The 24,943-nt window shown below is 43.0% G+C and overlaps 1 protein-coding gene across 2 annotated transcripts in view; it reads right to left on the bottom strand.

The window, feature by feature from the left end:
• LOC111158318 (prolyl endopeptidase) overlaps window positions 1-24,943 on the bottom strand; it is a 119,689-nt gene that overhangs the window by 76,648 nt on the left and 18,098 nt on the right. For both annotated transcript variants that reach the window (XM_022520289.1, XM_022520290.1), the window contains exons 3-6: window positions 19,782-19,915; window positions 18,518-18,648; window positions 15,871-16,080; window positions 10,452-10,573 (exon numbers count right to left, since the gene is read on the bottom strand). In XM_022520289.1, the coding sequence (XP_022375997.1) occupies window positions 10,452-10,573; window positions 15,871-16,080; window positions 18,518-18,648; window positions 19,782-19,915 (597 nt within the window). The remainder of the gene's footprint in view (window positions 1-10,451; window positions 10,574-15,870; window positions 16,081-18,517; window positions 18,649-19,781; window positions 19,916-24,943) is intronic.

Genomic DNA, 24,943 nt, shown 5'->3' with positions numbered 1-24,943 from the left:
GCTATCATTTTTTTTAAAAGATTTTATTTATTAATTTGAGAAACAGAACACAAGAGAGAGAACATGAGGGTGGAAGCAGAGGGAGAGGGAGAAGCAGGCTCCCTGCCGAGCAGGGAGCCCAATGTGGGGCTCCATCCCAGGACCCTGGGATCAAGACGTGAGCCAAAGGCAGATGCTTAACCAACTGAGCCATCCAGGCGCCCCTTAAAGCTATCATTCTTTATTTACTCATAAATAACCATTCTTTACCATTTAGCTTTTCATTATCCATGACAAGGCAAACCTCAGTGGAGAGAAACAAATGAAAAGCCACCCCAGTCAGGGCCCCCTTGCTCCTGGGGTGGGGAGGGGAGCTGGAGACAACTATGGTCACCATAGTGGCTGGTTTTAACAGGACATGATTTAAATTATCAAACTTATCAAACACAGCTGGCCACTATTCGGGGAGTCCGAGCTAAGGCCATTTATTCCACCAGCGTTTACTGGGAGTCAGTCACTGCTGAACCAGGTTCTAAAACACACAGATCAACAGGACAGGGTCTGGAGCAGCTCATGCTCAGATGCGAGTAAGAGAGGGACACGCACATGCACACAGAGGAACACTACGGAGTAGTAACAGCAAGAAGTGCGAAGTATGAAGGGGGTACAGAGAAGGGCAGCTAACGGGGAGGGGAGGTGGAGGAAGAATGAGAAAGCTGAGAAGGCTCTGGGGGAGGGTCCTTAAATGATTTTAAAAGGGAAGTAGAATTTCTTTCAAAACAGTTGCTTGAATTCTGCCTTCTTACACCTGCTACGGTGGTGCAGCTATCTGGTCCCCAGAACTGTGCTGACATATACTCGAGCTGCATATGTTCACTCCCAAGGGCACGGACTGCCAATGGACAGCAGCACGTGCAGGGGAGGCTGCGGTCGGCTGAGCGCCGGGAGCAGCCAGTGCTGGGCTGAGAACCTCCAGGCCTGTCCTCAGGTTGGAGAGGACCGCCTCTCCCAAGGTCACAGATCCTTCTGGGTTCTTCCCCCATGTAATGACTGATGAACTCAAGGGTATAAAGCCAGTCAGGAAAATGCTGAAGGCGAACGCAGCTCGAGAGCTCCTTGGAGGACTGGCCAAGGTTGTCGTAATGACTGCATTACAGCTCACCTCCTTGCTCTCTGCCCTCGCCCGCCAGCACAGGCTTTGAAAGCACGCCCATTCAACTTCCGGTCCGCATGCCAAGGAACCTGACCTGTAACAGCATGCAAGGCCATCACAACATCTCGTACACAGGCAGTGTGTAACCTAGCAGAGCCCACAACTACTCAGCCTCCTGGGCAGGCCCAACAAACAACGTACTTCTCCCAGGGCATCAGCGAGAAACGAAACCAGAGTCAGCAGGTACAGAATGAGATTTCAACCCGACTGCTGATAAGGTGCTTACGTAAAAGAATGTGGCTCAGGACTATGAGTCGGCTGGGAATTCTCAGCCTGACCTATTCGGTTTTCAAGCCCTGACTGAGGAAAACTGCCCCAAAAGGGAGGCCAGATGAGTGTGGAAAGAAGTGCTCCCCTCTAATCTTTTGGTTTCTCAGCTTGGCGTATTTTGTGCTACTGGAGAAAACTGCTGTAAGTGTTGGCTTCTGTTTTGAAGAGGGGACCCAGTAATGGCTGTCACATTCATTGACACTTATCAAATGGCATAAGGTGTGGGATTATCAGACTTCATACTTTCATCAAAGAAGCCACAGTAACTACTAAGAAGTTTTACTTGTGTGTATGGTGGCACTAAGCTAACTGAGGTAATAATATAAGGAAACCCTTGACAGACATCATTCACGCTGTAAGATGGAGTATGTATTTCGTTCATTATTCTGTTAGGCTCACATATGCTGCTTCAACAAACACAAAATTCACATGAATCAGCACATTCAGGATATAACCTCTACAAATCCAGGAGTCATAACACCACAGAATTTTTAAAAGATAAACAGCAACTGGAATACACCTGAGGGGAATCTAGTCCCAAGTCATGTTTTTATCAAATATCTTCAGTTAATGCCTCACATAGGTGAGACAGTGACCCATTCAGACCTGGGTCTGGATCACAGCTGCTCCATATTTACAAGATGTATCAGCTTTACCATCCATTCATTTTTTTTTTTTAAAGTTTTTATTTATTTATTTGACAGAGATCACAGTTGGCAGAGAGGCAGGCAGAGAGAGAGGAAGGGAAGCAGGCTCCCTGCTGAGCAGAGAAGCCCAACTCCGGGCTCGATCCCAGGACCCTGAGATCATAACCTGATGAAGGCAGAGGCTTTAACCCACTGAGCCACCCAGGCGCCCCCATTTTTTTTTTAATGAATTTACAGAAATGAGTGTGAAATACAATAAGACAATACTAGCAGTTTTTCTGGAAAATGGCAACTTTATAGTTTATTTTAAACGGGGCATCTGGGTGGCTCAGTGGGTTAAAGCCTCTGCCTTCGGCTCGGGTCATGATCTCAGGGTCCTGGGATCGAGCCCCGCATCAGGCTCTCTGCTCAGTGGGAAGCCTGCTTCCTCCTTTCTCTGCCTGACTCTCTGCCTACTTGTGATCTCTGTCAAACAAATAAATAAAATCTTTAAAAAAACAAAAACCAAATAAAAACCACAATAAACCTATGTTATTATTATTACTAGCACATAAAAATTTTAAATTCACCGAATTTGGCTATTCTCACTCTCAATACTATATAATAAGGACAGCTGGGCCTTCTAAATGACTTGAATCAACTAACTTTTCTTTACTCATCTCATGTTAAGAGAAAATGAACAAAGATCACTAGATGTTGTAAACTCCCAATCATTTGTCTACAAGGTATTTTTTTTTCTTTTTTAAGATTTTACTTCTTTATTGGAGAGACAGAGACAGAGTGAGAGACAGTGGGGTGAAGGGCAGAGGGAGAAGCACGCTCCCTGCTGAGCAGGGAGTCCAATGTGGGACTCGATCCCAGGACCCTGGGATCATTACCCGAGCCGAAGGCAGACGCTTAACCAACTGAGCCACCCAGGCATCCCTACAAGGGTGTTTTTCAAAACAACAAAGACATAGCTAATATTTATATGTGTGTGTGTATGTGTGTGTGTGTGTGTGTATAATATGTGGACTTGCATCAAACATATTATTTTTCTTTTTTAAAAAAAGATTTCATTTATTTGACAGAGAGAGAGAGAGAAGAAGGCTCCTTGCTGAGCAGGGAACCCAACACAGGGCTGGATCCCAGGGCCCTGGGATCGTGACCTGAGCCAAAGGCAGAGGCTTAACCAACAGAGCCACTCAGGTGTTCCAAACACATTATCATTTTCAAAGAACAACTCATAAGCTATTTTATGCAAGAGCTACTGAACTCCAGTCATGTGGTCTTGTGTTAATAACCAAACCTCTACAGACATGAAATTTCTTTGGTATATATAATAATTTCCACTTAGAATCTAACAAGAAGTGAAGTTTGTTTTTTTTTTTTCCCATAATTTGAATCTACACACACTTTTTCAAATCGAGGAAAGTATTCCTTTTAAATATTAGGACAAAAGAATTGTGCATATTAAAAAAAAAAGTATCCTAAAAAGCAGTGAGACTTAAAATTGTCTGGAACATTTAACAAAAGAAATGAAAACGGATTTTAATAGCTTTGGGAGTTAATCATGTGCCTCTCAGAGTAGGAAACTTTATCAGTTTTATTTTATAGTCTCTTTTGGATTCCTTTCACAATAGTAGTGAATCCTAACATTATCTCTTTAATATTAAGTATGTTTCCAAAACTTAGCTGAGGAAAACTTTTAAAGGTCAAACTAACTAATCATTACAATGATGGCTTCTCACTTAGGGGACTCACTATGGATGTGCACAACTACAGGAGTGGTGAAGTACACCAGGACAGGGGCAGTCACAGGCTCATGTGACGTGGGTTAACACAAACAGGTAGTCATTCAGTCAGAGCACTTTCCCAGTACACTGTGGTCCCACAGCAATGCGGGAAAACAGAAACCAACGCAAATCCCGTATGAGGTGTTCCTCAGTATGCCAGAAACAGATCTGACAGAAAATTTTAGGGGGTTAAAAAAAAAAAAACCAAAACCTGCTTTCAAACTAAAATGAGTAAGGTAGGTCTTGACATGACAGAGCCGCCACTGTTGTTCTCTGGCAGAGCAGCTGGGTTGTTTAAGAATCCACTGTTTTCTTTTCTCCCTTACTGACCAAGGGGGTGAGGTGAGAAGCGACTGATTTGCAAATCCAACCCTCGTACCACCAAAACCAACTCTCCCCCAGCAGGAGCTGTTTCCCTGCCTTCTAGCTTTAACTCACAGTTGGGTCTGTGGCGTGGCTTCCTGACTTCCCTTCCCCACCATGTGCTGGATGTTCCTGCGCGCTAATCAGCGCGATGGATATTATCATGCCCCGCGGTGCTGGAGAGAGAGGAGACACGGGTGATGAGTCCGGTTGGGGATCCACCCCCGGACGGACGTAAGGACAGCCGCTCAGCCGCCCCCGCGACGCGCGCAGGGGACGGGGTCTGGGAGCTGGGGCAGAGCGCGAGGAGATGAGGCTCACCAGCGACGCAAGCTGCACGCGCCGGCTCCGCCCCCAAAGCTCAGGTCAGGAAGACAAAGTGTCTTTAAAACGACGGACGAATGGAACATGATGGACATTGTGTCATGAGCCCCTAAGCCCCTCAGCAATACTGTGAAATGCTCATAAATAGCAGAGCTGACTACAACAAGAACAGCTTCCAAAGGGCTGAGCGTGCCCATCTGTGCTCCTGAAAATCGCGCGGCCCTCACACCTGGTGGGGAGGAGGGGACACCAAGCCTATGGCTTCCTGGGCCCCCGGGGAAGAGATGACCAAAGTGCGCTGACCACGAAGAGAGCTGTGAGCAAGGGCTCTGCTCAAGCCGAGCTGGGCAGTGAGTGAGGGGCAGGTGAGGCGGAATTCCCTGAGGGACACCGAGACACCCAAGCCACCTATGTTTTGGAAGGCAAAGCTGGGTGCACACCAGGCCTCGAGGGTCTTCACGTGCACGAACCTCACACTAACGTTCACTGTGTGTCCATGAAGTCCAGCACTAGGCAGTGATTTCACATGTTAACATATATATATAATATACAAACATCTGCACAAATACACACATACTTGGATGATTAGGGACCACAAGTGAACACACAACGTAGATATGTGATAAACGTGAAGACTAGGATTACCTTTGTGAAAAAGAAGCCCTCTTTTCAAGAATTAGTTACGACAGAATTCGGTTCTCAATACAGAATTCAGCTAGACAGTCACAGAGAGGCTGGGCATTTTCTCCATAATCCTTTCTAAAGGTACTTGACACGTTTTCAGAATCTTCATTCTAGAGCACCCTCTGCTGGGAAAAGTGCCTCAAAATACTTGATTTCCCTGTTTCCGGCCCCCACACACACCCCAAATGCTCTGAGAATCACTTTAAAATAAAGGGAATTTTTTTTAATCTAGTAGAATCTTCAAAAACATGACAATTTCTATTCTCCCACAATCCTGCCTTCTAGGTAAAGCCTTCTGGTCTATATTAAATAATTGACACCATTGTCCCTCTAAGCCAAATGCTAGATGGGTTTCACGTTACCCCAGGGGCATGAGGGAGCTGCAGGGCCCGAGGGAGGAGGCTCTCGGCCAGCAGGTGAGGAGAGCGGCGTTGGCCAGCACCCTTCTGGGATGGAGCAAACCATGGAGGTTGCTTCCCTCAGAACAAGACACCAGGAAGGTAGCTTCCCTCCAGCCATCTTGAAAGGTCCCTGCAGAAAAAGGATGGACGACGGGCGCTACGGAGGGGACCCTGCTGGGAGCAGCAGCCTTGGGAGGCAACACAAGTGTGAGCCAGAGCGTTTACTATCCACCGCAGAGCAGCACGCAGGTTCCCAGAATGGAGGGGCTCTCCCTACGCAAGGATGCCATCAAGGAGCCCGCACCAAGACACCGGGCATGACTGCGAGCGGACGGTAGCAACCAAACACTGACAAACAGCTCCAGAGCAGCAAGAATCCCGTTCACCTCCTCCAACTCCTCCCTGCAGGGCTGCTGCAGAACCAGCCCACAATGAATAACAGAGGGGAGAGAACTGGAGACTGTCATTGCTCAGAATGGCCTCACCTGTGAAACGTCAATTCCAGAGTCCCCATCTGATCATCCTCCCGAGTCTCCTCCTGCCCCTTTGCATCCCCTCCTCCTGTTCCCCAACCCCCGTCTGCAAGCAACCAGTGATCTGTATTTTGCCTTTATAGACTAGTCTGCATTTTCCAGAGTGATAAATATAACCAAACACTCTATATTCCTGCGTTCTCCTTTCTTCTAGCTTTCATTGAGCATAAGTATTTTCAGATTCATCCCTGTTGCTGAATATATCAACAGTCTGTTCCTTTCTATTGCTGAGTAGTATTCTACTGTAGGGATGTACCACAGTTAGTTCATTCATGCGCTTGATAGTGGATAATTGGGCTGTGCTACTGTGAGGCTATCTTGAATAAAGTCTTTGTATGGGAAAAAACAAAACAAAACCCCCAAGCAGGGGGTTGAGTAGTCCCTATTCCCTGTCCAGTCCCCCTTGTGCTCACCAAATATGAGCTGGGCAGAGCGAAGCAGCATGTGGATCTTCTGTAACAGTTCTAATACCCCAAAACGTTCAGAAGCTGTGGGTTCTGCTAGATGGTATCAGTCATCCTGGTGGCAGATGCTGTCAAGGGCAATGATGGCAAAACTAAAGCTGCTTCCTGTTCTATGTGGTGGACTGCTCCAGGCAGGAAGACCTGTCTGTGCAAGAAGGCAGAGGAGGCCTCTGTGAAGGAAAAGGAGTCCTAAGGAGACAGTGTCTCGGATACAAAGGGAAGTCCTCAGTGAACCTGGACTGCAGCAGCCAAAGGGAGGGGTATGGCGGGTCGCCAGAGAAATCCACGCACATCCACAGACTCGCCAGCCACGCCCCCCCCCCGAAAAGCCCCTCCAACCACACCCACAAAGCCCAAGCTGCTCTCACATCCGGCAGCTACCTTCTCACCTAGGAAGGCTGCGTCAGGGTCAGTGAGATGTTGTGCTGAATCCTCTAGCCATAGACTTTCAGCCGAAAAAGCCCCAGGGGAAATGAAGGAAAGAGAACCGGAGAGAAGGGATGTGCCCAAGGCCGCACCGAAAGGACGAGGACACAATCTCGGAGTTTCTGTCACAGTACACCATCACCCTAACACTAGCCCTCCATTCAGACACTGTTGAAGTGTGGAAGGTATTAACAAAACACTGGGTTCAAAATGATGGTCCCCAAAGTACTACTTGAAAAATACCACGCATCAGTGTGTGGTTATGAAGCGACCGACCCTGGCACCTGGAGGGGTGTCACCTGTTGTAACAAGACCACCCAAGCAGGTGGAACGCAGCTTCAAGGAAGACCACGCCCAGCCTCGACTTACTAAGCCTGCTGGTTCTTGGAGATTTGCTCTGTATATTTCACTATTAAGGCTCTGATCCAATATAAAATTCCTTGGGACTCACCACATATGTCCCTAAAGTTTTTTAACAACTTTATTACTTCTGTGCAGTACAGACGTATCCTTTCAACAGTCCTCGCTACTGTTTCTACAAGCCTTCTTTCCTTCTAACCAGAGAGGCTGAGTGCACGGAGTTAGGAAGACACAGGCTGTGGGTCTAACACACTCAGCAGGCAGTTCCAGCCAGGCACGTGCAAGGTAATCTCTCGGGCAGGCATTTTACTTCCTCCATGCAATGGAATAGAATGATCACCTCCTTTTCGAGGCTTTGGTAAAGATTGTATCAGATAATTTACATAGAGTGAACACCTTTTTAATGAATGCTAGAAGGATCACATCAACTACTTAAACCTGCTTTTCTTTTCACTTTCCTGGTAGAATTGAATGTACATATGTTAAATACATATATATCTCCGCTATATTTTTATTTATTTTTATTTTTTTTTGAGAGTGAGTGAGTGAGTGGGGGGAGGAGGGGCAGAGGGAGAGAGAATCTCAAACAGACTCCACGCCCAGCACAAGCCTGACACAGGGCTCGATATCACAACCCTGAGAACATGACCTGAGCCAAAATCAAGAATCAGATGCTTAACTGACTGAGCCAGCCAGGTGCCCCTCACTTCGAAACTGGCTGCTCACAACAATGCTAAGGAAACACCCCACATATCCATCGGCAGATGAATGAATAAAATGTGGTGTCTATCCATAATGGAATATTATTCAACTATAAAAAGGAAGGAAATTCTGACACATGCTATGACATGGATGAACCTGAGGACTTTGTGCTAAGTCAAACAGCCAGTCACAAAAGGACAAATACTACATGAGGACAATTATACGCGGCACCTAGAATAGTCCAACCCAGGGAGACAGAAAGGAGAAGGAAGGCTGCCAGGGAATGGGGGAAGCAGGGGAGATGGGGAGTTATTACTTACAGGGACAGTTTCAGTTTTGCAAGATTAAAAAGTTTTGGAGGTGTATGGTTGGTGATGGTTGCACGATGATGTCAGTTTACTTAACGACACTTAACTCTACACTTAAAAATGATTAAACCAGTAATTCTGTTATGTATATTTTACCACAGCTTAAAAGTTAAAAAAAAAAAACAAACCTCACTGCTTCAACCAAACATTAAGAGAAATTCAAGCAACTTGAGCTGCACGCATATTCTACTATAAAGCTTGTTTCCTTTTAGTCCAATACACTAAATTATATAAATATTCTGGCATTTATTTTCAATATCCATGTTACTGTATCAACCAAATACATCTACCTTAATTAAAACAGGCCTGCTGTAATGAAATTATTAGCTTTGAAATATAAAAATTTCTCTAGGAAAGTTGGTCTTTGATTTTATGAAGAATCCAGGGGGAATAAAATTGGTTATTAAAACATATTATTTAAGGTTTCCCGCATCAATACCTTCCCTCCAAAAAGATAAAGAGAAACACATGATCTAACATTAAAACATCACTTGGTAGCTTATTCATCTCCCTAATTGCTTCACTCAGATGACAGTAAAAATCTATATTATTTTATAAACCAACATCTATTAACCACAGTAACCAGAAGACTTAAGTAGGAGGAGAAGCTGAACTAAGAAGGAAAGGGTAGAAACAATCTATAAATAGAGTCAGAGACAGCATAAAAAACAAATAGGTGAGAAAAATGACAGTAGTAACTACACAAGGATGGCTCATGGGGGAGGCACTTCAGTGAGAAGGAAAAAGCATGAGAAAAGGACAGTTTCAGGTCACAGAACTAAAAATTCACACACTGCATTAAAGTCTGGCAAGTTTTTTCTAAGGGCCAGAATGTAAATATTTTAGCTTTGTGGGCCACGGGGACTTTTGCAGCGACTCCACACCGCTATTGCCATCCGACAGCAGCCCCAGACGACACAAAATGAAGGGCACAGCTGGGTTCTAATAAAGCCTTATTTACTAAAGCTGGCAGCCGGCCAGATGTGGCCTGAAGGCAGGCAGCAGTCTGCCAACCCATGGTCTAGGGAAACTCATAAATAAATAAATATAAGGACAATCTGGAATAAGGTGTATCAATGCACATGAACTAAAACACTGTGGGTTCCTATTCTATCTCCTGTGAACCAGACCCATGAGCACAACTTCCAATATCAAATGTTCCTTTTTGTACCAAAGTTCTAAGTAAGTGACTCCAGGAGCTTTATAAAGATCTTCTAGTGGATTTCTCATTCCCATTATAAATGGGCCAACAGCCCACCTCTATCAAAACATTCAGAATGCTTTTCTTTAAAAAATACTTCTTACTACCCAGAAATGAACTAGGAAGAGTTAAGTTTTTACTCCAAGTCCCTCTAAGTTTTTTTCATAGTTGATTCTCAAGATACAGAATAAAAATCTGGGCCGGTAACTTCAAAGACTTCCAATACAGTTTGGTTATGGCCAAGACCCCCAAGCAATACCTGAATATCTATTAGATGGGAAAAATCTCAAAATGCACATTTTGATGTAAAAACAAGTGAACAATATGCATGAAGAGGAAAGCTGTGTTAAAAAGGAAAACATATACTCCCTCTCTCCCCAGTTTCTCATTTATACAAAGTAAATTTTTGGGAAGGATACTTTCCTCACCTCTGAGACGAGAGACTCTGAATTTCAAAATGTTCATGTTTCAAAATGTTCATGTGATTCTGCACTTTTACTTTTTTTTTTTTTTTTAACCATAAGCATGTATTACTTTGTATTAAGGTTTTTATGTTGAAGTTGCAGCTAAAAGGTTTATCATCACCTTCACTATTAAGAGTCAATTGGAATACCAATACTTTTAACAAGAGAATATTCACTCACAGTACTCATCACATCCTTAAAGATCACACAACAAGAACATCCGTATACACAATCCATGGGACACTGTTTGCAGGGCAGTTTCACAGTAGCACCATACCTCAGCTCCACCCATCCACTTAGGCTCATCCGGAAACTCAGCACACAAAATATCTTCCGATTGATCAGTTCCCAACACATGGTAACACAGCTTTTGATGGAGGTTGGTGGATGTCTCCGTACCTGAAGGAGTTAAAAATGTTTACTGAAGTGCAGTTGGCAATTTTAAGAAAAATCTATCCCACCCATATTGCACAATGCTAGAAACATTTAAAAAGTTATTTACCTGGCCATGGGATACAAAGTTAATATGCAAAAGTTGACCACTTTCTTATATACCAGCAATGAATAATGTGGCATTTGAAATTAAAAACATAGTATCATTAAGGATGTAATATATAACATGGTGACCATAGTTAGTTAATGATACTGTATTGCATACTTAAAAGTTGCTAAGAGAGAAAATACTTATATTTATGCTTATAACTTATCCCCATACTTATAACTATGTATGGGGATATGATGGAGACTTATATAGTGATCATTTTATAATATTTACAAATATTGAATCATTATGTTATACACCTAAATCTATGTTAATTATACCTCAATGAAGAAATTTTATTTTATTTATAATGTTATGTTAGTGACCATACAGTACATCATTAGTTTCTGGTGTAGTGTTCCATGATTCATTGTTTGCGTATAACACCCAGTGCTTAATGCAATCTGTGCCCTCCTTAATACCCATCACCAGACTCACCCATCCCCACCCCACTCCCTTCTAAAACTCTCAGTTTGTTTCCCAGAGTCCATAGTCTCTCACGGTTTGTCTCCCTCTTCAATTCCCCCCCCTTCATTTTTTCCTTCCTTCTTCTTATGTCCTCCATGCTATTCCTTATGTTCCACAAATAAGCGAAACAATATGATAATTGACCTTCTCTGCTCAACTTATTTCACTTGGCAAAAAAATTTTTTTAAAACCATAATACCATTTACATTAGTACCCCCCAAAATTAACTGGTCAAGTACAAATCTAACAAAATATGTATAAGACTTATATGAGGAAAAACTACATGGGCACCTGGGTGGTTCAGTGGGTGAAGCCTTGGCCTTCGGCTCAGGTCATGATCTCAGGGTCCTGGGATCGAGCCCCGCATCGGGCTCTCTGCTCAGCAGGGAGCCTGCTTCCCCCTCTCTCTCTGCCTGCCTCTCTACCTACTTGTGATCTCTGTCTGCCAAATAAATAAATAAAATCTTAAAAAAAAAAAAAAACTGATCAAAGAAATCAAAAAGAACTAAATAAATGGAGAGAAGCTCCATGATATGGACAGGAATACTCAATGTTGTCATGTCAATTCTTCCCCACTTGATCTACAGATGCAATTTAATTCCAATAAAAATCCCAGCAAGCTATTTTGTGGCTATCCATGGGCTTATCCTAAAGTTTATATGGAAAAAGAAAAAACCCAGAATGGCCAAGACAATATTGAAGGGAAAGAACAAAGCTGGAGGACTGATACTACCTGACTTCAAGATTTACTGTAAGTAATCAAAACAGTATGGTATTGGCAAAAGAACAGACAGGTGAATCAGGAGAGCAGAGCAGAGAGCCCCGAAATAGACCTGCGTAAATACAGTCAACCGGTCTTTGAACAAAGGAGCAAAGGCCACCCAGAGGAGCAAAGTCGGCCTTTTCAACAAATGGTGGTGGGACAACTGGACATCAACATGCAAAAAAATGAACCTAGACACAGACTTTGTACCTTTCAAAAACATTAACTCGAAATGGATCACAGACCTAAATGTAAATGCAAAACTACAAAATTCCCAAAAGGTAACATATGAGAAAATCTGGATGACCTTAGACCCGGCAATGACTTTTTAGATAAAACGTCAAAGGTATGATGCATGAAAGAACCAAGTGAAGCTGGACTTCATTAAAATAAAAAAAATCTGCTCTGTGAAAGACGCTGTCAAGAGAATAAAACAGTTCACAGACTGGGAAAAAATATCTGCAGAAGACGTATTTGATACAGGACTTTCACCCAAAATTTACCAGGAACATTTTTTTTCTTTAAGATTTTATTTATTTATTTGCAGAAATCACAGGTAGGCAGAGAGGCAGGCAGAGAGAGAGGGAGGCAGGCTCCTTGCTGAGCAGAGAGCCCAACGTAGGGCTTGATCCTAGGACGCTGGGATCATGACCTGAGCTGAAGGCAGAGGCTTAACCCACTGAGCCACCCAGGCGCCCCTACAAGGAACTTTTGAAACTCTAACCCTATCAAAAAATGGGCCAAAGATTTTAACAGAAACCTCACGAAAGCAGATTTGCAGGTGCACCTGGGCAGCTCAGTGGGCTAAGCATCCAACTCTTGATTTTGGCTCAGGTCATGATCTCAGGGTGGTGAAATCCAGCCCTGTGTCAGGCTTTGAGCGGCTGAGTATGGAGTCTGCTGGTGATTCTCTCTCTCCCTCTGCCCCTCCCCTGTGCATGTGTGTGCTTTCTTTAAAAAAAAAAAAAAAAAAAAAAAAAAAAAAGATATACAGATGGCAAAGCAACACATGAAAAGATGGTCCACATCATGTCACCAAAGAAATGCAAATTAAAACAATAATATACCACTACACACCTATTAGAATTGACAAAATCCAGAACAACAGCGACACCAAATGCTGATGAGGATGTGGAGCAACAGAACTCCTATTCATTGCTGGTGGGAATGCAAATTCATAGTGACTTTGGAAGCAGTTTTGTAGTTTCTTACAAAACTAAACATTCTTACAATACAATCCAGCAATCACACTCCTTGGTATTTACCCAAAGTATTTGAAAACTTATGTCCACACAAAAACCTGAACACAGATGTTTATAGTGGCTTTATTGATAACTGCCACATCTTGCACACTACCAGGATACCCTTTAGTAGCTGAATGGATTAAAAAATAGGTGAGAGGATAAATAAACTGGGCTGTATGCAGACGATGGAATCCTGTCCGGCAATAGGAAGAAATGGATTATCAAACCATGAAAAGACATGGAGGAAACTTAAATGCATATCACCAAGTCAAAGCAGCCAGTCTAAAAAGGCTACACAGTGTATGGTTCCAACTACAGACATTTGGGAAAAGGCACAGCTATGGAGACAGTAGAGAGATCCGTGGTTGCCAGAGGCTAGTGAACAGGGAAGACGGACAGGTGGAAGAGGGCTTGGGGGTGGTCAAACTCTGTATGATACTATAATGGAGGAAACATACCATTCTACATTTGTCTAACTTGTGGACACCCAATACTAAGAGTGAGCTCGAGTGTAAGCTCTGGACTTGGGGGGATTATGACGTGTCAATGGAGGGTCATCGACTGTATCTACTCAGGGGAGGGAGGCTGGTAATAGTGGAGGCTCTGCATGTGCTGGGGAGGGCTATACGAGAAATCTGTGCTTTTTGCTCCATTTTGCTGTGAACCTAAAAATGCTCTCAAAGATGAAGTCTCACTCTCCTTTTTTTTTTTTTTTTTTAAAGTATTGGTTGGGTATCACCCTGAAAGTAATTCATACATACTTGCTGATTTTGGAAGATGTTTTGAGATTGAACTATTTTTTTCATTACAAAAAGGTACTAAGCTTCCAGGACAATGAAAAAGAAGTAAGAGAACACCATAATATAAAAGAAAGCTTTTACAGCACTTGGTGACTTTCCATGGGTTTTCCGGAAAGCACATGGTTGGAAATGCTTAGCCTCATTGGTAAGTCCCTCCACCACACAACCTGAGGGGCTGCTGAGGTCCTCTGGACACGAGGGCAGCAAATTACTGCGGGGAACAAATGTTACCTTTCTGAAATCAATCACTGTAACTAAGCTTTACTGCTTTTGCCACTGAAAGCTGAGCCTAAATAATAATTTTCATGTTTTTCACAAATTAATAACATTGCTCTCTAACAAGAAATGGCCAGGGGAATACTTATTTGGTCTCCTAGAACTCAAAAGTAGCCATTTCTAACTCAGTACCACTCTTAACACAGGCAGCTAATTCAGTGTACAGAGCACAGAGGTCTTTCTTTAGCCAACATCCTCAAATAAAAAGCCTACTCTTAAATCAGCCCTTCTTGTAGAATTAAGGAAAAAGTATTGCTTTGGTCTAACCAAAATGTAGCAAAAGCTGAACATAGCCGAAAGAGATGAAAATAATTATAGTCTTATTCCCAATTCAACTGGGGGAAGTCAGAAAAGCAAGCTAGCATATCTCAAGACACGATACAGTAGGTCATGATAAGGGGATAGTATATGTAGCAGAAAGTACTGGCTCAGCTGTGCTTCTCGCCAGCTCCAGGCCTCCAACAAGGAACTGAGCCTCTGTACCTCTGTTCCTCAGCTCCAAACCTCCCACAAAGGGATTGTAAAACCCATGAGTAAAGACCAACCAAGACAACAGGTCCCTGTGGAGAGATGGGGTAGCATGAAGAAGATGACTGTTGACAGCTTGCAACAGCGAGGTACAAGGTAGGTGGGCCTTTCTCTCTGGAAAGGTGAGGAGTGAAGGGGGAAAGAAAGAGACTGCTTGAACACAGCAGGACCTTTGTGTAACAGAGAAGAACAACAAAGGTGTGTCCTGGAAGTTCACAACGAGAAAGTGTCAAGATAAATCAACCAAATGACCTGTGTAACTTCTAATCGGAGGAAGAGATGTGATCACTACAGTAGGAAAATATATTTATTTTTTATTTATTATTATTTATAATTTATAAATTTAAGTTTATATTAAATATTTATATTTTATATTATATTTTATGTTATATATAAATTTATAATTTATAAATTATTTATAATCATTCAACATCATTAAATAAAGCAGTTTCAAGGGAAAAAAAAATCTCCATGACCCCTTGGGAGATATAACATATTTGAAAAGGACTGATTGCAATAATGGCCTAGTTTTTCCTGGTTCCTTTTATCTATTTCTCCACCCCTTGAACAGGGGCTGGCTCCCTTGTTCAAAAGCTTGTTCAAAGCTGACTTGCTTTGGCCAACAGAATGCAGCACCATGATATAGGGCCAGCAACAAGTGCAGGTATCAAAGAGGCTTATGCCTTTCACCTCCCCGTGAGCTGCCAGGCAAACCAAGCAAGCTGGCCCGCCAGAGGAGGAGAAACCACAAGGATCAAAGCCAAAGCCCCTGACATGGGAAAGAGCCAAGCCAAAGGCCAATGGACCCACAGCTGAACACAGACACATGACAGAACTCAGCTAATATAGAAGAACTACCTGGCCAACACAAGACTCCCAAGCAAAAAAAAAAAAGGATTATTATTCTAAGACACTAGTTTTGGGGTGATCTGTCATACAACAATGCTGATACAACACCCTTTGAAGAAACCTGGTTCTACACCAAACTACTTCTATGTAGGGTTTAGCCTTTCAAGTTATGTAAAGTCACACTTGTATTTCATGAGAAAGGTGCTTCACCTGCCATCTTCACTTACCATCACTTTTTCCATCCTGTTGGGGATAGGAGTTGTAGAACATCCCCTTCCCATCATGGGTCCATGCCATACAGCTGAACTTGACTCTCTCGAGGACATCTGGAAGCTCTTTGGCACCATCAACTTTCATGAACTTGATTGTCACCCAGTCTGAGCCGCTGGCACTCAGACCGTAGGCAAAATATTCCCCATCTTCACTAAAGGCATAGCCTGTGGGACACAGGAGAAATTCTCACACAGTGCCCATGGGGACACAACCCCTAGCTTTGCCTGCTGCCCTCCGTGCTGCCTGACACGTTCTCTGCCATATGTGCAAGGGAGGCAGCAAGAAGCCTGTCCTGAGGACCTCTGGGGACTGAGCCCAGGCCACACAGGAATTCGCTTCAGGAGCTTGGACAAGTGCTCCGGGTCTTAGGTTCTTCGTCCGTAAAACGACGTACTGGATTGGACTACTAAGATGCTTCCATCGTTTATATTGCTACAATTCAATGAGCAGTTCAGTTAAAAGCAGAGCTCATCTGAGACTTTCAGCATATTTTATTTATACCCTAAAGAGGAGGGGAAAAGAATAAGGAAACTGCTTTTACAGTAATGACTGGATTATGACACATACCATGTAACAGAACTAAATGGAAGCCATTAAGTAATTTTTGGAATGGATTCCAAAGTATTTGAAATCACTCTTTATACCCTCATTTTCTGAGCATCGCTGGCACTCAAGGATTAACGTCGTCCACACCACCTGACCAGCACAAGCCCAGGTAAATAAAGCCTGAGGGTTGCAGTGAAGGCTCACACAGAGCCTGTACCAAAGCAACCACGAAAAAGAAAGAAAAGCAACACCATCTATGAACTGTTACGAGTGTCTAATTCTTTAAGTCCATGACAGAATGTTCTAATCACTACGGAATGTGTGTTGAGAAATTTTCTGTTTATATTTGCTTTTATAAAGCATATATATATAGCATTTGGTACCAGACAGGACACTGCAGATTTCCTCTTATAATATTTGTTAAACTGTACCTGGGGTTGAAAATTATACTCAGAAACCCAACTATTTTCAGAGGCTTCCTACTGTTTTACATGGAATTTCTGTTAGTGGTAAATAAGTTTAAAATTTTACAAGACCTACTTACTAATCCTTTATAATTGCTATGAAGTATTCAAGCTCATCTGTATATAAATACAGAGAAGAGTCTAGAAGGCAATGCAGAGAAAATACTTCTCAATCTACATAAATTATTTATATGTAATTAGAAAATTTTCAGGAAAAATTTAAATAAAAATGTTGATTTGAAATGTACAAAAAAATCATACTCTATCAAAAGAACCTATATGTTTACCCACACTGTAACTTCCCTGTATCATTTTCAGAACACTAGAAGACTGAGGCCAGGTCCCATGTCTAATTTTCCTTTTCAGCTATCAGGACCCATATGTGGCAGGCATTTCGTTAAAGTTATGGAAATGAACTTTTAGAGACCCTCTTATAATGAAGTTCTTTTGGATGAGTTATAAGAACTTTAATTTTAATAAAGGTTTGTTGTTAAAATTAAACAATATCCTACACTGGGCTTATTACTGCACAGAACCATACATTCATTTACAACCGCAAGCTCAACTCATGGAAGAATATTCTTTGCTGCCTGGCATCTTATTTTCAATACTGATTACTTTCAACACTAATTAGATAAAGTATCATTTTTTACAAACACAAGCCTACTTAGGAAAAAGGGGAAGAACCACCAAATGACTGAGTGGCTTTATAAAAGGGTCTTCACAGAGTTATATGAAAACAGGGTCCTTTCATTCCCACCTAATTGATTATAGGACTAGAATGTTCTAACCACTCAACTCCACAGGGCTGAGACTTGGCCTGTGCTTTCTCTACAAAACAGAAGATGCTATGGGGGAAATGCTGAGCCAACTTCACCAAAATCTAGGATCCTAACAAGAGATGATTCTCAGAGTATACAATTATTAAACTATAGAACCAGTGACTCGCCAACTTCCTTCCTTAGAACTAGGGCTAATGGCACAAGCCTAGGGTAATCTTTAGGGCCTGTGGAGGAGGTTATCTCAGGGTGGGGTTACTTAGGAGACACATGGCAACTATAGGTCAAACTTAACTGATTCAGGTTTTAAACTTGCCATCTTCAGGGAACATAGTATCAAGTTGTCTAATTTCTTACAAGACTGTGGTTTTCTACTTTTAATTCTAAAACAACTAAATTTTAAATCTTTGATCACTTCCTCTCCACCAAGGAAAGAGAGCTTGTAAATATTCCTTCCTGTTGTACATTCACAGCTGGAACATTCTTCATAGAGCTTAGATTACTTATAGAAGACTTTTTTCCTAAACACAGAGAGGTCTCAGGGATTTTAGAAGCAATGGCGATGATTCTTAAATGTCTCAGAAGCCCCAGAAGCTAATTTGGGCCCAGTGTGAGTTATTCTCCAGTTCTGCTTCATGCAAACAAACATGTGGCTACTCATGTATTCTAAAGACACTGTGCAAAAATTAGTTTTCCTGATATTGCATGTGCACCTGTTCTCCAATATGGTCCATCCCGTCTGGTATTTCAGAGGGGACTAGCGGTGAGTGGGGGCCCCAGGACTGCTATGGGCTTAGCCGGGTAGCACTCACCTCGGAGCGCCACCGTACCATCATCAGATAGGATGTTGGGGTCGAGGAACACTCGGGCTTCACCTTCTAAGGAATCCTGTACATATAATACTCGTTGGTTCTGCAAACCTGTATTGTAAAAATAGAAATACCTGGGGAACAGAGATGGTCTTTATTGAGCCGTGGAGTTTTCCATCTGTAGGGTACAATCAAACCACAAAGAAAAGGAAAAACATACAAATGTTCATTTGCAAACAGGCCAAGCCAGGGACATGGGGACTAGGATGGAAGGTCCCACCACCTCCCTGTAATTAGAGTTTGGTACCTGAATTAAGTATTGGAATAATTTATTGTAATCCTGCATATTAGCTAAATGGGGACAAATCAAGACTGCTTCATTTGTTAGAACTAAAACGGATAATCAAATAAAGCAGTAACTTTTTCTTTTCAATGGAGAAGAAAGCAGATCTTCTAAAATGAAACTCTGGATCCTTCCCTAGACAGGCTGCTCGGGCCGGTGTCAGCAAGCCTGCTCTGTATTGGGCAAGACTGCAAATGTTTTAGGCTTTGTGGGCCATAGAGTCTCTGTTGCTATTATTCAATTCTATAGTTGTACAAAAGCAGCTATGGATGATAGATAAGTGAATGGACATTTCTGTGTGCCATTTCAATTTAACTACCAAAACAAGCAGCAGGAAGGGTTAGGCATGTAGATTGTACCTTGCTGATGTATGTGTGCGTGTGCGTGTGAGTGAGAGAGAGAGAGAGAGAGGAGGGTCTAAGAAATTCTCAAGTAAATTTGTGGTGGTGGTTCCACCGAGACTTAAAAAAAGAACAAGAGAATATGTTTACGTTGGTGTGAAAGAGAGAGGAACAAAGAAGTGAATAGGTGCCACCTCCTGGTCCACTTCCACTCTGGGATGAAAGAAATCCATATAATAAAAGCTTTCCTAGTAGTAGAAGCCAAAGAGAAGTTAAGAGGCAAATCCCCACTGCTGTCTACAAATGCCGCTAGCCCAAATATTAGCCATAAGACAACAATAATTTCCTGTAATCTAGAGTTGCTTTCCTAGGAAATACCTCTACTAAATTTCTTAAATCATGATTTTAAGAATATGGACAACAGACCAAAAAAACAGTATTCTCATACTCAAGCACAGAAGCTAGTCAATTTCATAATGGATAGATTTTATAAACTGATAAGTTATTTAGAATTTGTATTTTAAGATTTAAGAAAGCATTCTATTAGAAAAGTAACAAGAAAATTAAATAAAACCTCACATACCGTTTTCCTTTCTTGAAGTGGCAACTATACTTGGGATAGTCATACAGTTCAGTCATTCTCTCTTTGTATAACCCTCTGATAGGACATTGCTCAAGGAACGGCACAGTAATCTTGTTCTGGGCCTCGACAAAAGCCTGTGGAGAAAATTTAAATGGACAAAGCAAGTTAGATATAAAATTTTCTATGTGGAGTGCTATCCACTGATACATATCCACGAAAGCGTATTCCTCCCTCAATAAACACTAACTAGTCCTTACGTGGCACTACGTACTATTAACTCATCTAGAACTTAACAATAATCTTACGGAGAAGGTTCTTTTATTAGCCCCGTGTTACAGATGGGGAAACGGAGTCTCAGAGTAGATGAAAAACTGCCCAACATCACACAGCTAGGAAGTCCCAGAGTTAGCTCCTGCATCTACCCTCTTAACCAACACACTCTACTGTGCTAAGATCAGGTAGGCAGTGAGCTACATCCACATTACACCAAGGTCCTGCTCTTCTTAGTCAGCGGCCTGTGGTCCCCAAAACCATCAGTGTTAAAGAAAGTAATACCTAGGTGCTATTTTACCAATTTTACCAATCTAAGACCCATTACCTTGTCATTTGTCAACTTCAGAGAATCTTACTAATATTTGAAACTAAAGAATATTTTTTAAAGGTTATTTTATTTATTTGCGAGAGAGAGAGAGTGCAAGTGAGAGAGTGAGCGAGAGCACAAGCAGGGGGAACAGCAGGCAGAGCGAGAAGCAGGCTCCCTGCTGAGCAAGGAGCCTGAAGTGGACTTGGTCTCAGGACCCTGGGATCATGACCTGAGCCGAATGCGGCCACTTAACTGACTGAGCCACCTAGGTGTCCCTAAAGAATATTTTTTAAAAGTTGGAGAATGGGGTGGGGGTGCGGTGCCCAAGTGGCTCAGTCAGTTAAACATATGCCTTCGGGTCATGATCGCAGGATACTGGGATTGAGTCCCGAGTTGGTCTGCCCGCTCAGCAGGGAGCCTGCTTCCCCCTCTCCCTCTGCCTACTGCTCCCCCTTCTTGTGCTCTTTCTGTCAGATAAATAAATAAAATCTTTAAGAAAAAAATGGGAGAATGGTGGCATTAAATGAGAGTATCTATAGCAGTGGTTTGCAAGAAGGGCAAGAGATTGTGTGCAAGAAGCCAGGGGACCCTGGCAGCAAAGGCAGGGCATGGGGCAGATTTTACAACAGATCAACTGTTTCCAAGTATGCCTTATCTGTAACTTAGCAGTTAGAAAGTTCTTTGTACTATAAAAGCTTGGACTCGGAATAATTCACGTCTGGCTATTAGTAAGAAATGAAATAAGAGTAAGTGTATCAGCTCTAAATTCAACTGAAGGTTTAACCCCATGTCTGCAAACAAGTCCTCATAAGAAAACTTCAAGAAATTAAGAACACAATCCACTTTGAATGGCAGACAAAAATGCGTTTTTATCAGACTCTACTTTTGGATGGATCCTCAAGGGCCTCGCCTAACTCAAAACGATCTTCAGATGGGATCTCCCACACAAACCAACAACTCTGCTCTGGAGAACCATGATTCTGTTCTGAGGAAAAGCTGTTCTAAAATGCATTAATACTTAAAATGTGCTTGCAAATAACAAAGAGTGGAAAGTATGACTAAAATGATGAACAACCTTTTTTGCAAGAGGGGCAACTGAAGAAAAATAAAACTACTACGGGTCACATTTCTTATTTCATCCAGACAGAAAATAAAATGTACTGAGTCGCAAAGAAATATACTTCCAGCTGCCATCCACTAGGGACTGGCAAGCTTCGCCCTGGTCTGGGTGAGCTAGTAACAGTTTCTATAATTTTCAAGAGTCGGAAAAAAACCCAAAAACCTGACAGAGACCCCTACATGGCTCATAACATCAAAAATATTTAATATGTGGTCCTTTGTAGAAAAAGTTTGGTCTTTTATAGAAAAAGATTAGTGCACGGCTGTGAAGCCCCTCTGGGGCAGCCTTGCGGAGATCCCAAAGTGTGTGCGAGAGCCTTACCTGACTTCATGATGGAAGGAAATGCCATGTCTCCTTTCCAGACGTGGAAATGGAGGCCTGTGGTACTGAAGTCAGCTGGTCAAGGTCACGCAGTGACTCAGCCATGGCACTGAAGTGGAATTATGGTTGACCTTTGAACACCACGGGTGTAAACCATGCAGGACCACTTATTTGTGGACTTTTTACAGTCCTGTAAATGTATTTCCTCTTCCTCATGCTTTTCTTAATAACTATTTACTTTTCTCTAGCTCACTTTATTGTAAGAATATGGTATATAATACATACTAACGCACAAATATGTGTTCATCAACTACTGATGCTATCGGTAAGGCTTCCAGCCAACAGTGGGCTATCTGTAGTTGAGTCTGGGGGGGAGTCAACCTTGTGGGGGTGGGCCCCTCCATCTCCTACTTTAAGGGTCATGGTACTCTATACCAGTCACAGTAGGAGCGACTGCAGGCCTGATTCTGGATGTGGGCTAAGAAAAAGCAGACAACAGTGGGGAAAGGGCAGCCTGGCCTTGGATGATTTCCCTGACCCGGGTCAGGCGGGGCTGGACAGGCACATCAGGGTACTGGAGCTTCAGCAAGGACTTACTGAGAACCTCATGTGCATCAGCACTAGTCCTGGCATTGTGGGTAGAGGGGTGACAAGTTTAGGACCTGCTCCCTACCATCGTGGAGTGTGCTCCCTACCATTGTAGAGTGAACATTCTACCAGGAGACACAAAACACCAGCCAGAGGATTACAGAGAACGCTGAGTCCCAAGGACATACAGGCAGGGCAATCATGTGCATCTGCAACCAGAGCTGGCCCAGAAGCGTCTGCTGCCTGGCCGGCTGTGATGAGGCAAACAGAGAGACTGAGAGGGAGAGCTCTAAGCAGCTGGACTTCACTGCGACAGGTTTGTTACATTTTACAAAAATATCAACCCACTATGGTTTGGAAATTTAAAAACCATCATTTACCACATATCCTGGGAAGCACTGAGGAGGACAGTTATGTCAGGAAGGGTGGCCAGGAGGCCCTTCTGAGGAGGTTTTGAAGGAAGGTCTGCTAGGGGAGAGGGAGCAGCCATGCAAAGACAGGAGCAGCATCAGACCAACGAAGAGCAAATGCAGGGCCCTGGGGGGTAGGAGCTTGACAGGCGTGAAGGAGAGGAGGGAGGTCAGTGAGGCTGGAAATGAGTGATAGGGAGCCAAGACCCAGGACGGAGCTGACTATGTAATACCTGGAGAGCAGTTAGGAATTTGAATCTTCATTCTAGGTGAAAACAAGCTATGATTAGGAAAGGAGATAGTTCTATATCTGGTTTATCTTTAAAAACAAATCAAAACAAAACAAAAACTAGCCTTGCTTTGGGTGAAGTATAGACCAGGGGAGTTAAAGTGGAGGTCAGGATGGTGGGCCAGTGGTTGGTGAGAGCCGAGTCCAAGTGAAAGGGCTGGTCACTAAAGCCACCAGGAACAACCACTGTAGTGGCATGGGGACAGAGAAAAATGGGCACAGCGCATATTAGTGTGTAGATATGATGGCTATTCCCACAAGGGCCTCATCTGAACATTCTAGATACTTAGGGCTCCCACCCTGGGATCCCAGCATGCTGAGGGTCTCGGCTGGCGCCTCTTCTTCCACTGAGAGGCCTCTCAGGAGGGCACCCTACAGGCTTGGTTTCCCTTATCCTTCTGGTTTGTGCTTGTCTGAGGCTGATCTAGACCTTATCCTGGTCTAATAGGACCATGGAGGGTCCAAGAGACAGAGGTGGCTCAGTTCGTTGTCTTTGGAAAGGTGGAATGGAACTGCATTCTTCAACCGCTTCTCCATCTCACATGGCTTCTGCTGGATGCCTCACGACAGTGAAGCTGCAGCCCCAGAATCCAGCTCACAGGGGAGCAGACGCTTTGGCTTTTCTCATTTCAAATGTTCATAAAACTGAGGCGCCAGGCAAATAATGCCACTAAATAACGAAACAATTCAAGGATTATTGTGACCAATTCTGTCACCCCCAGCCCACAGATGTTAGTCAATTAATTACTCTAAATAGAGAATATTTGGAGACTCTTCCCTTCCAAGTCAAATATCTATACATAAAACCAAACAGTGATCAAATTCCTCAAAGTCTCAAGTTCTTCTTTCATGCACTTCTCTATAACTTGAGCAAATCCTCTTCATGATGAAGGTGGCGAGTTTTCTGTAGGAGGGCTTGTGAAATTTAGGGTTCCCTGTGCTGTCAATATGATTTCTGATATTTTAATCAGAAAAATACCTTCTTGGTGACTTATGGATTAAGTAGTCTGGCTTCCTGGTCTCAACGTTAGAACAATCAGGGAGAAAAGGGGTAAAGACAGGGAAGAAACTGGAGGATTTCCACGATGATGAAGCAGCAGGGAGAGGAGAGTTAGAATTCTCGTCGTTCCTCCAGAAGCCTCACTGTCCACGGTCACTCTCCAGAGTTCTGTTAGAGCGACTGGATTCTAGAAGCCCATCAGTGACGCCTGTGGCTGAGCCTCTGAAGACCAACAGTTTAGATTTTATCGCCGTGGATGGATCTGAACACATCGAATAGCTGCTCAAATACTAAGAAACCCTACTCACATCTGCTTTTGCCCCAAATGTCAGGAAGCTCCACCAGCAAAGCAACGTTTCAGTTTTGTACAAGGAGTTAGTTCTAGAGACCTGCTGTATAGCCCGTGCCTGTAGTCAACAGTATGGTACATGCACACACAGCAATGTCAGAGGGCAGGTGCCGTATGACATGTTCTCATGCTCATGAAAGAAAAATGAAAAGCCACCTGGCAAAGGGTCACTCTGGTGGGAAGCTGGATATTCTTTACCCCACCTGTCTTCAGAAAGAATTTCTTCAGGCTGTCCTCACATGTCCTGTATTTTAATCCATAAATACCTCAAGTCTTTTCATAAGTACAATGCATATGTGTATGAGCAAAATGACGCATCCATTTAGTTACTCATTATATATACACAAAACACCACAATTAATGTAAGATTAAACAGATGGTTCAGGGATAAGGGTTAGTGCTGCAGGAGAACAAATAAAGGGGAAACTGCTTCCGGGACGGGGCAGAGGTGCAGGGGACTGGGGCACACAGGTGTTAAGAGAACCAGACACCGACTTGGGCA

This window comes from Enhydra lutris, unplaced genomic scaffold, assembly GCF_002288905.1.
Source record: "Enhydra lutris kenyoni isolate GAN:26980312 unplaced genomic scaffold, ASM228890v2 scaffoldscaffold58, whole genome shotgun sequence".
In the NCBI taxonomy this organism is placed as follows: domain Eukaryota; kingdom Metazoa; phylum Chordata; class Mammalia; order Carnivora; family Mustelidae; genus Enhydra; species Enhydra lutris.
The sequence above is the reverse complement of the archived record's forward strand: the minus strand, read 5'-3'. Positions and strand labels throughout refer to the sequence as shown.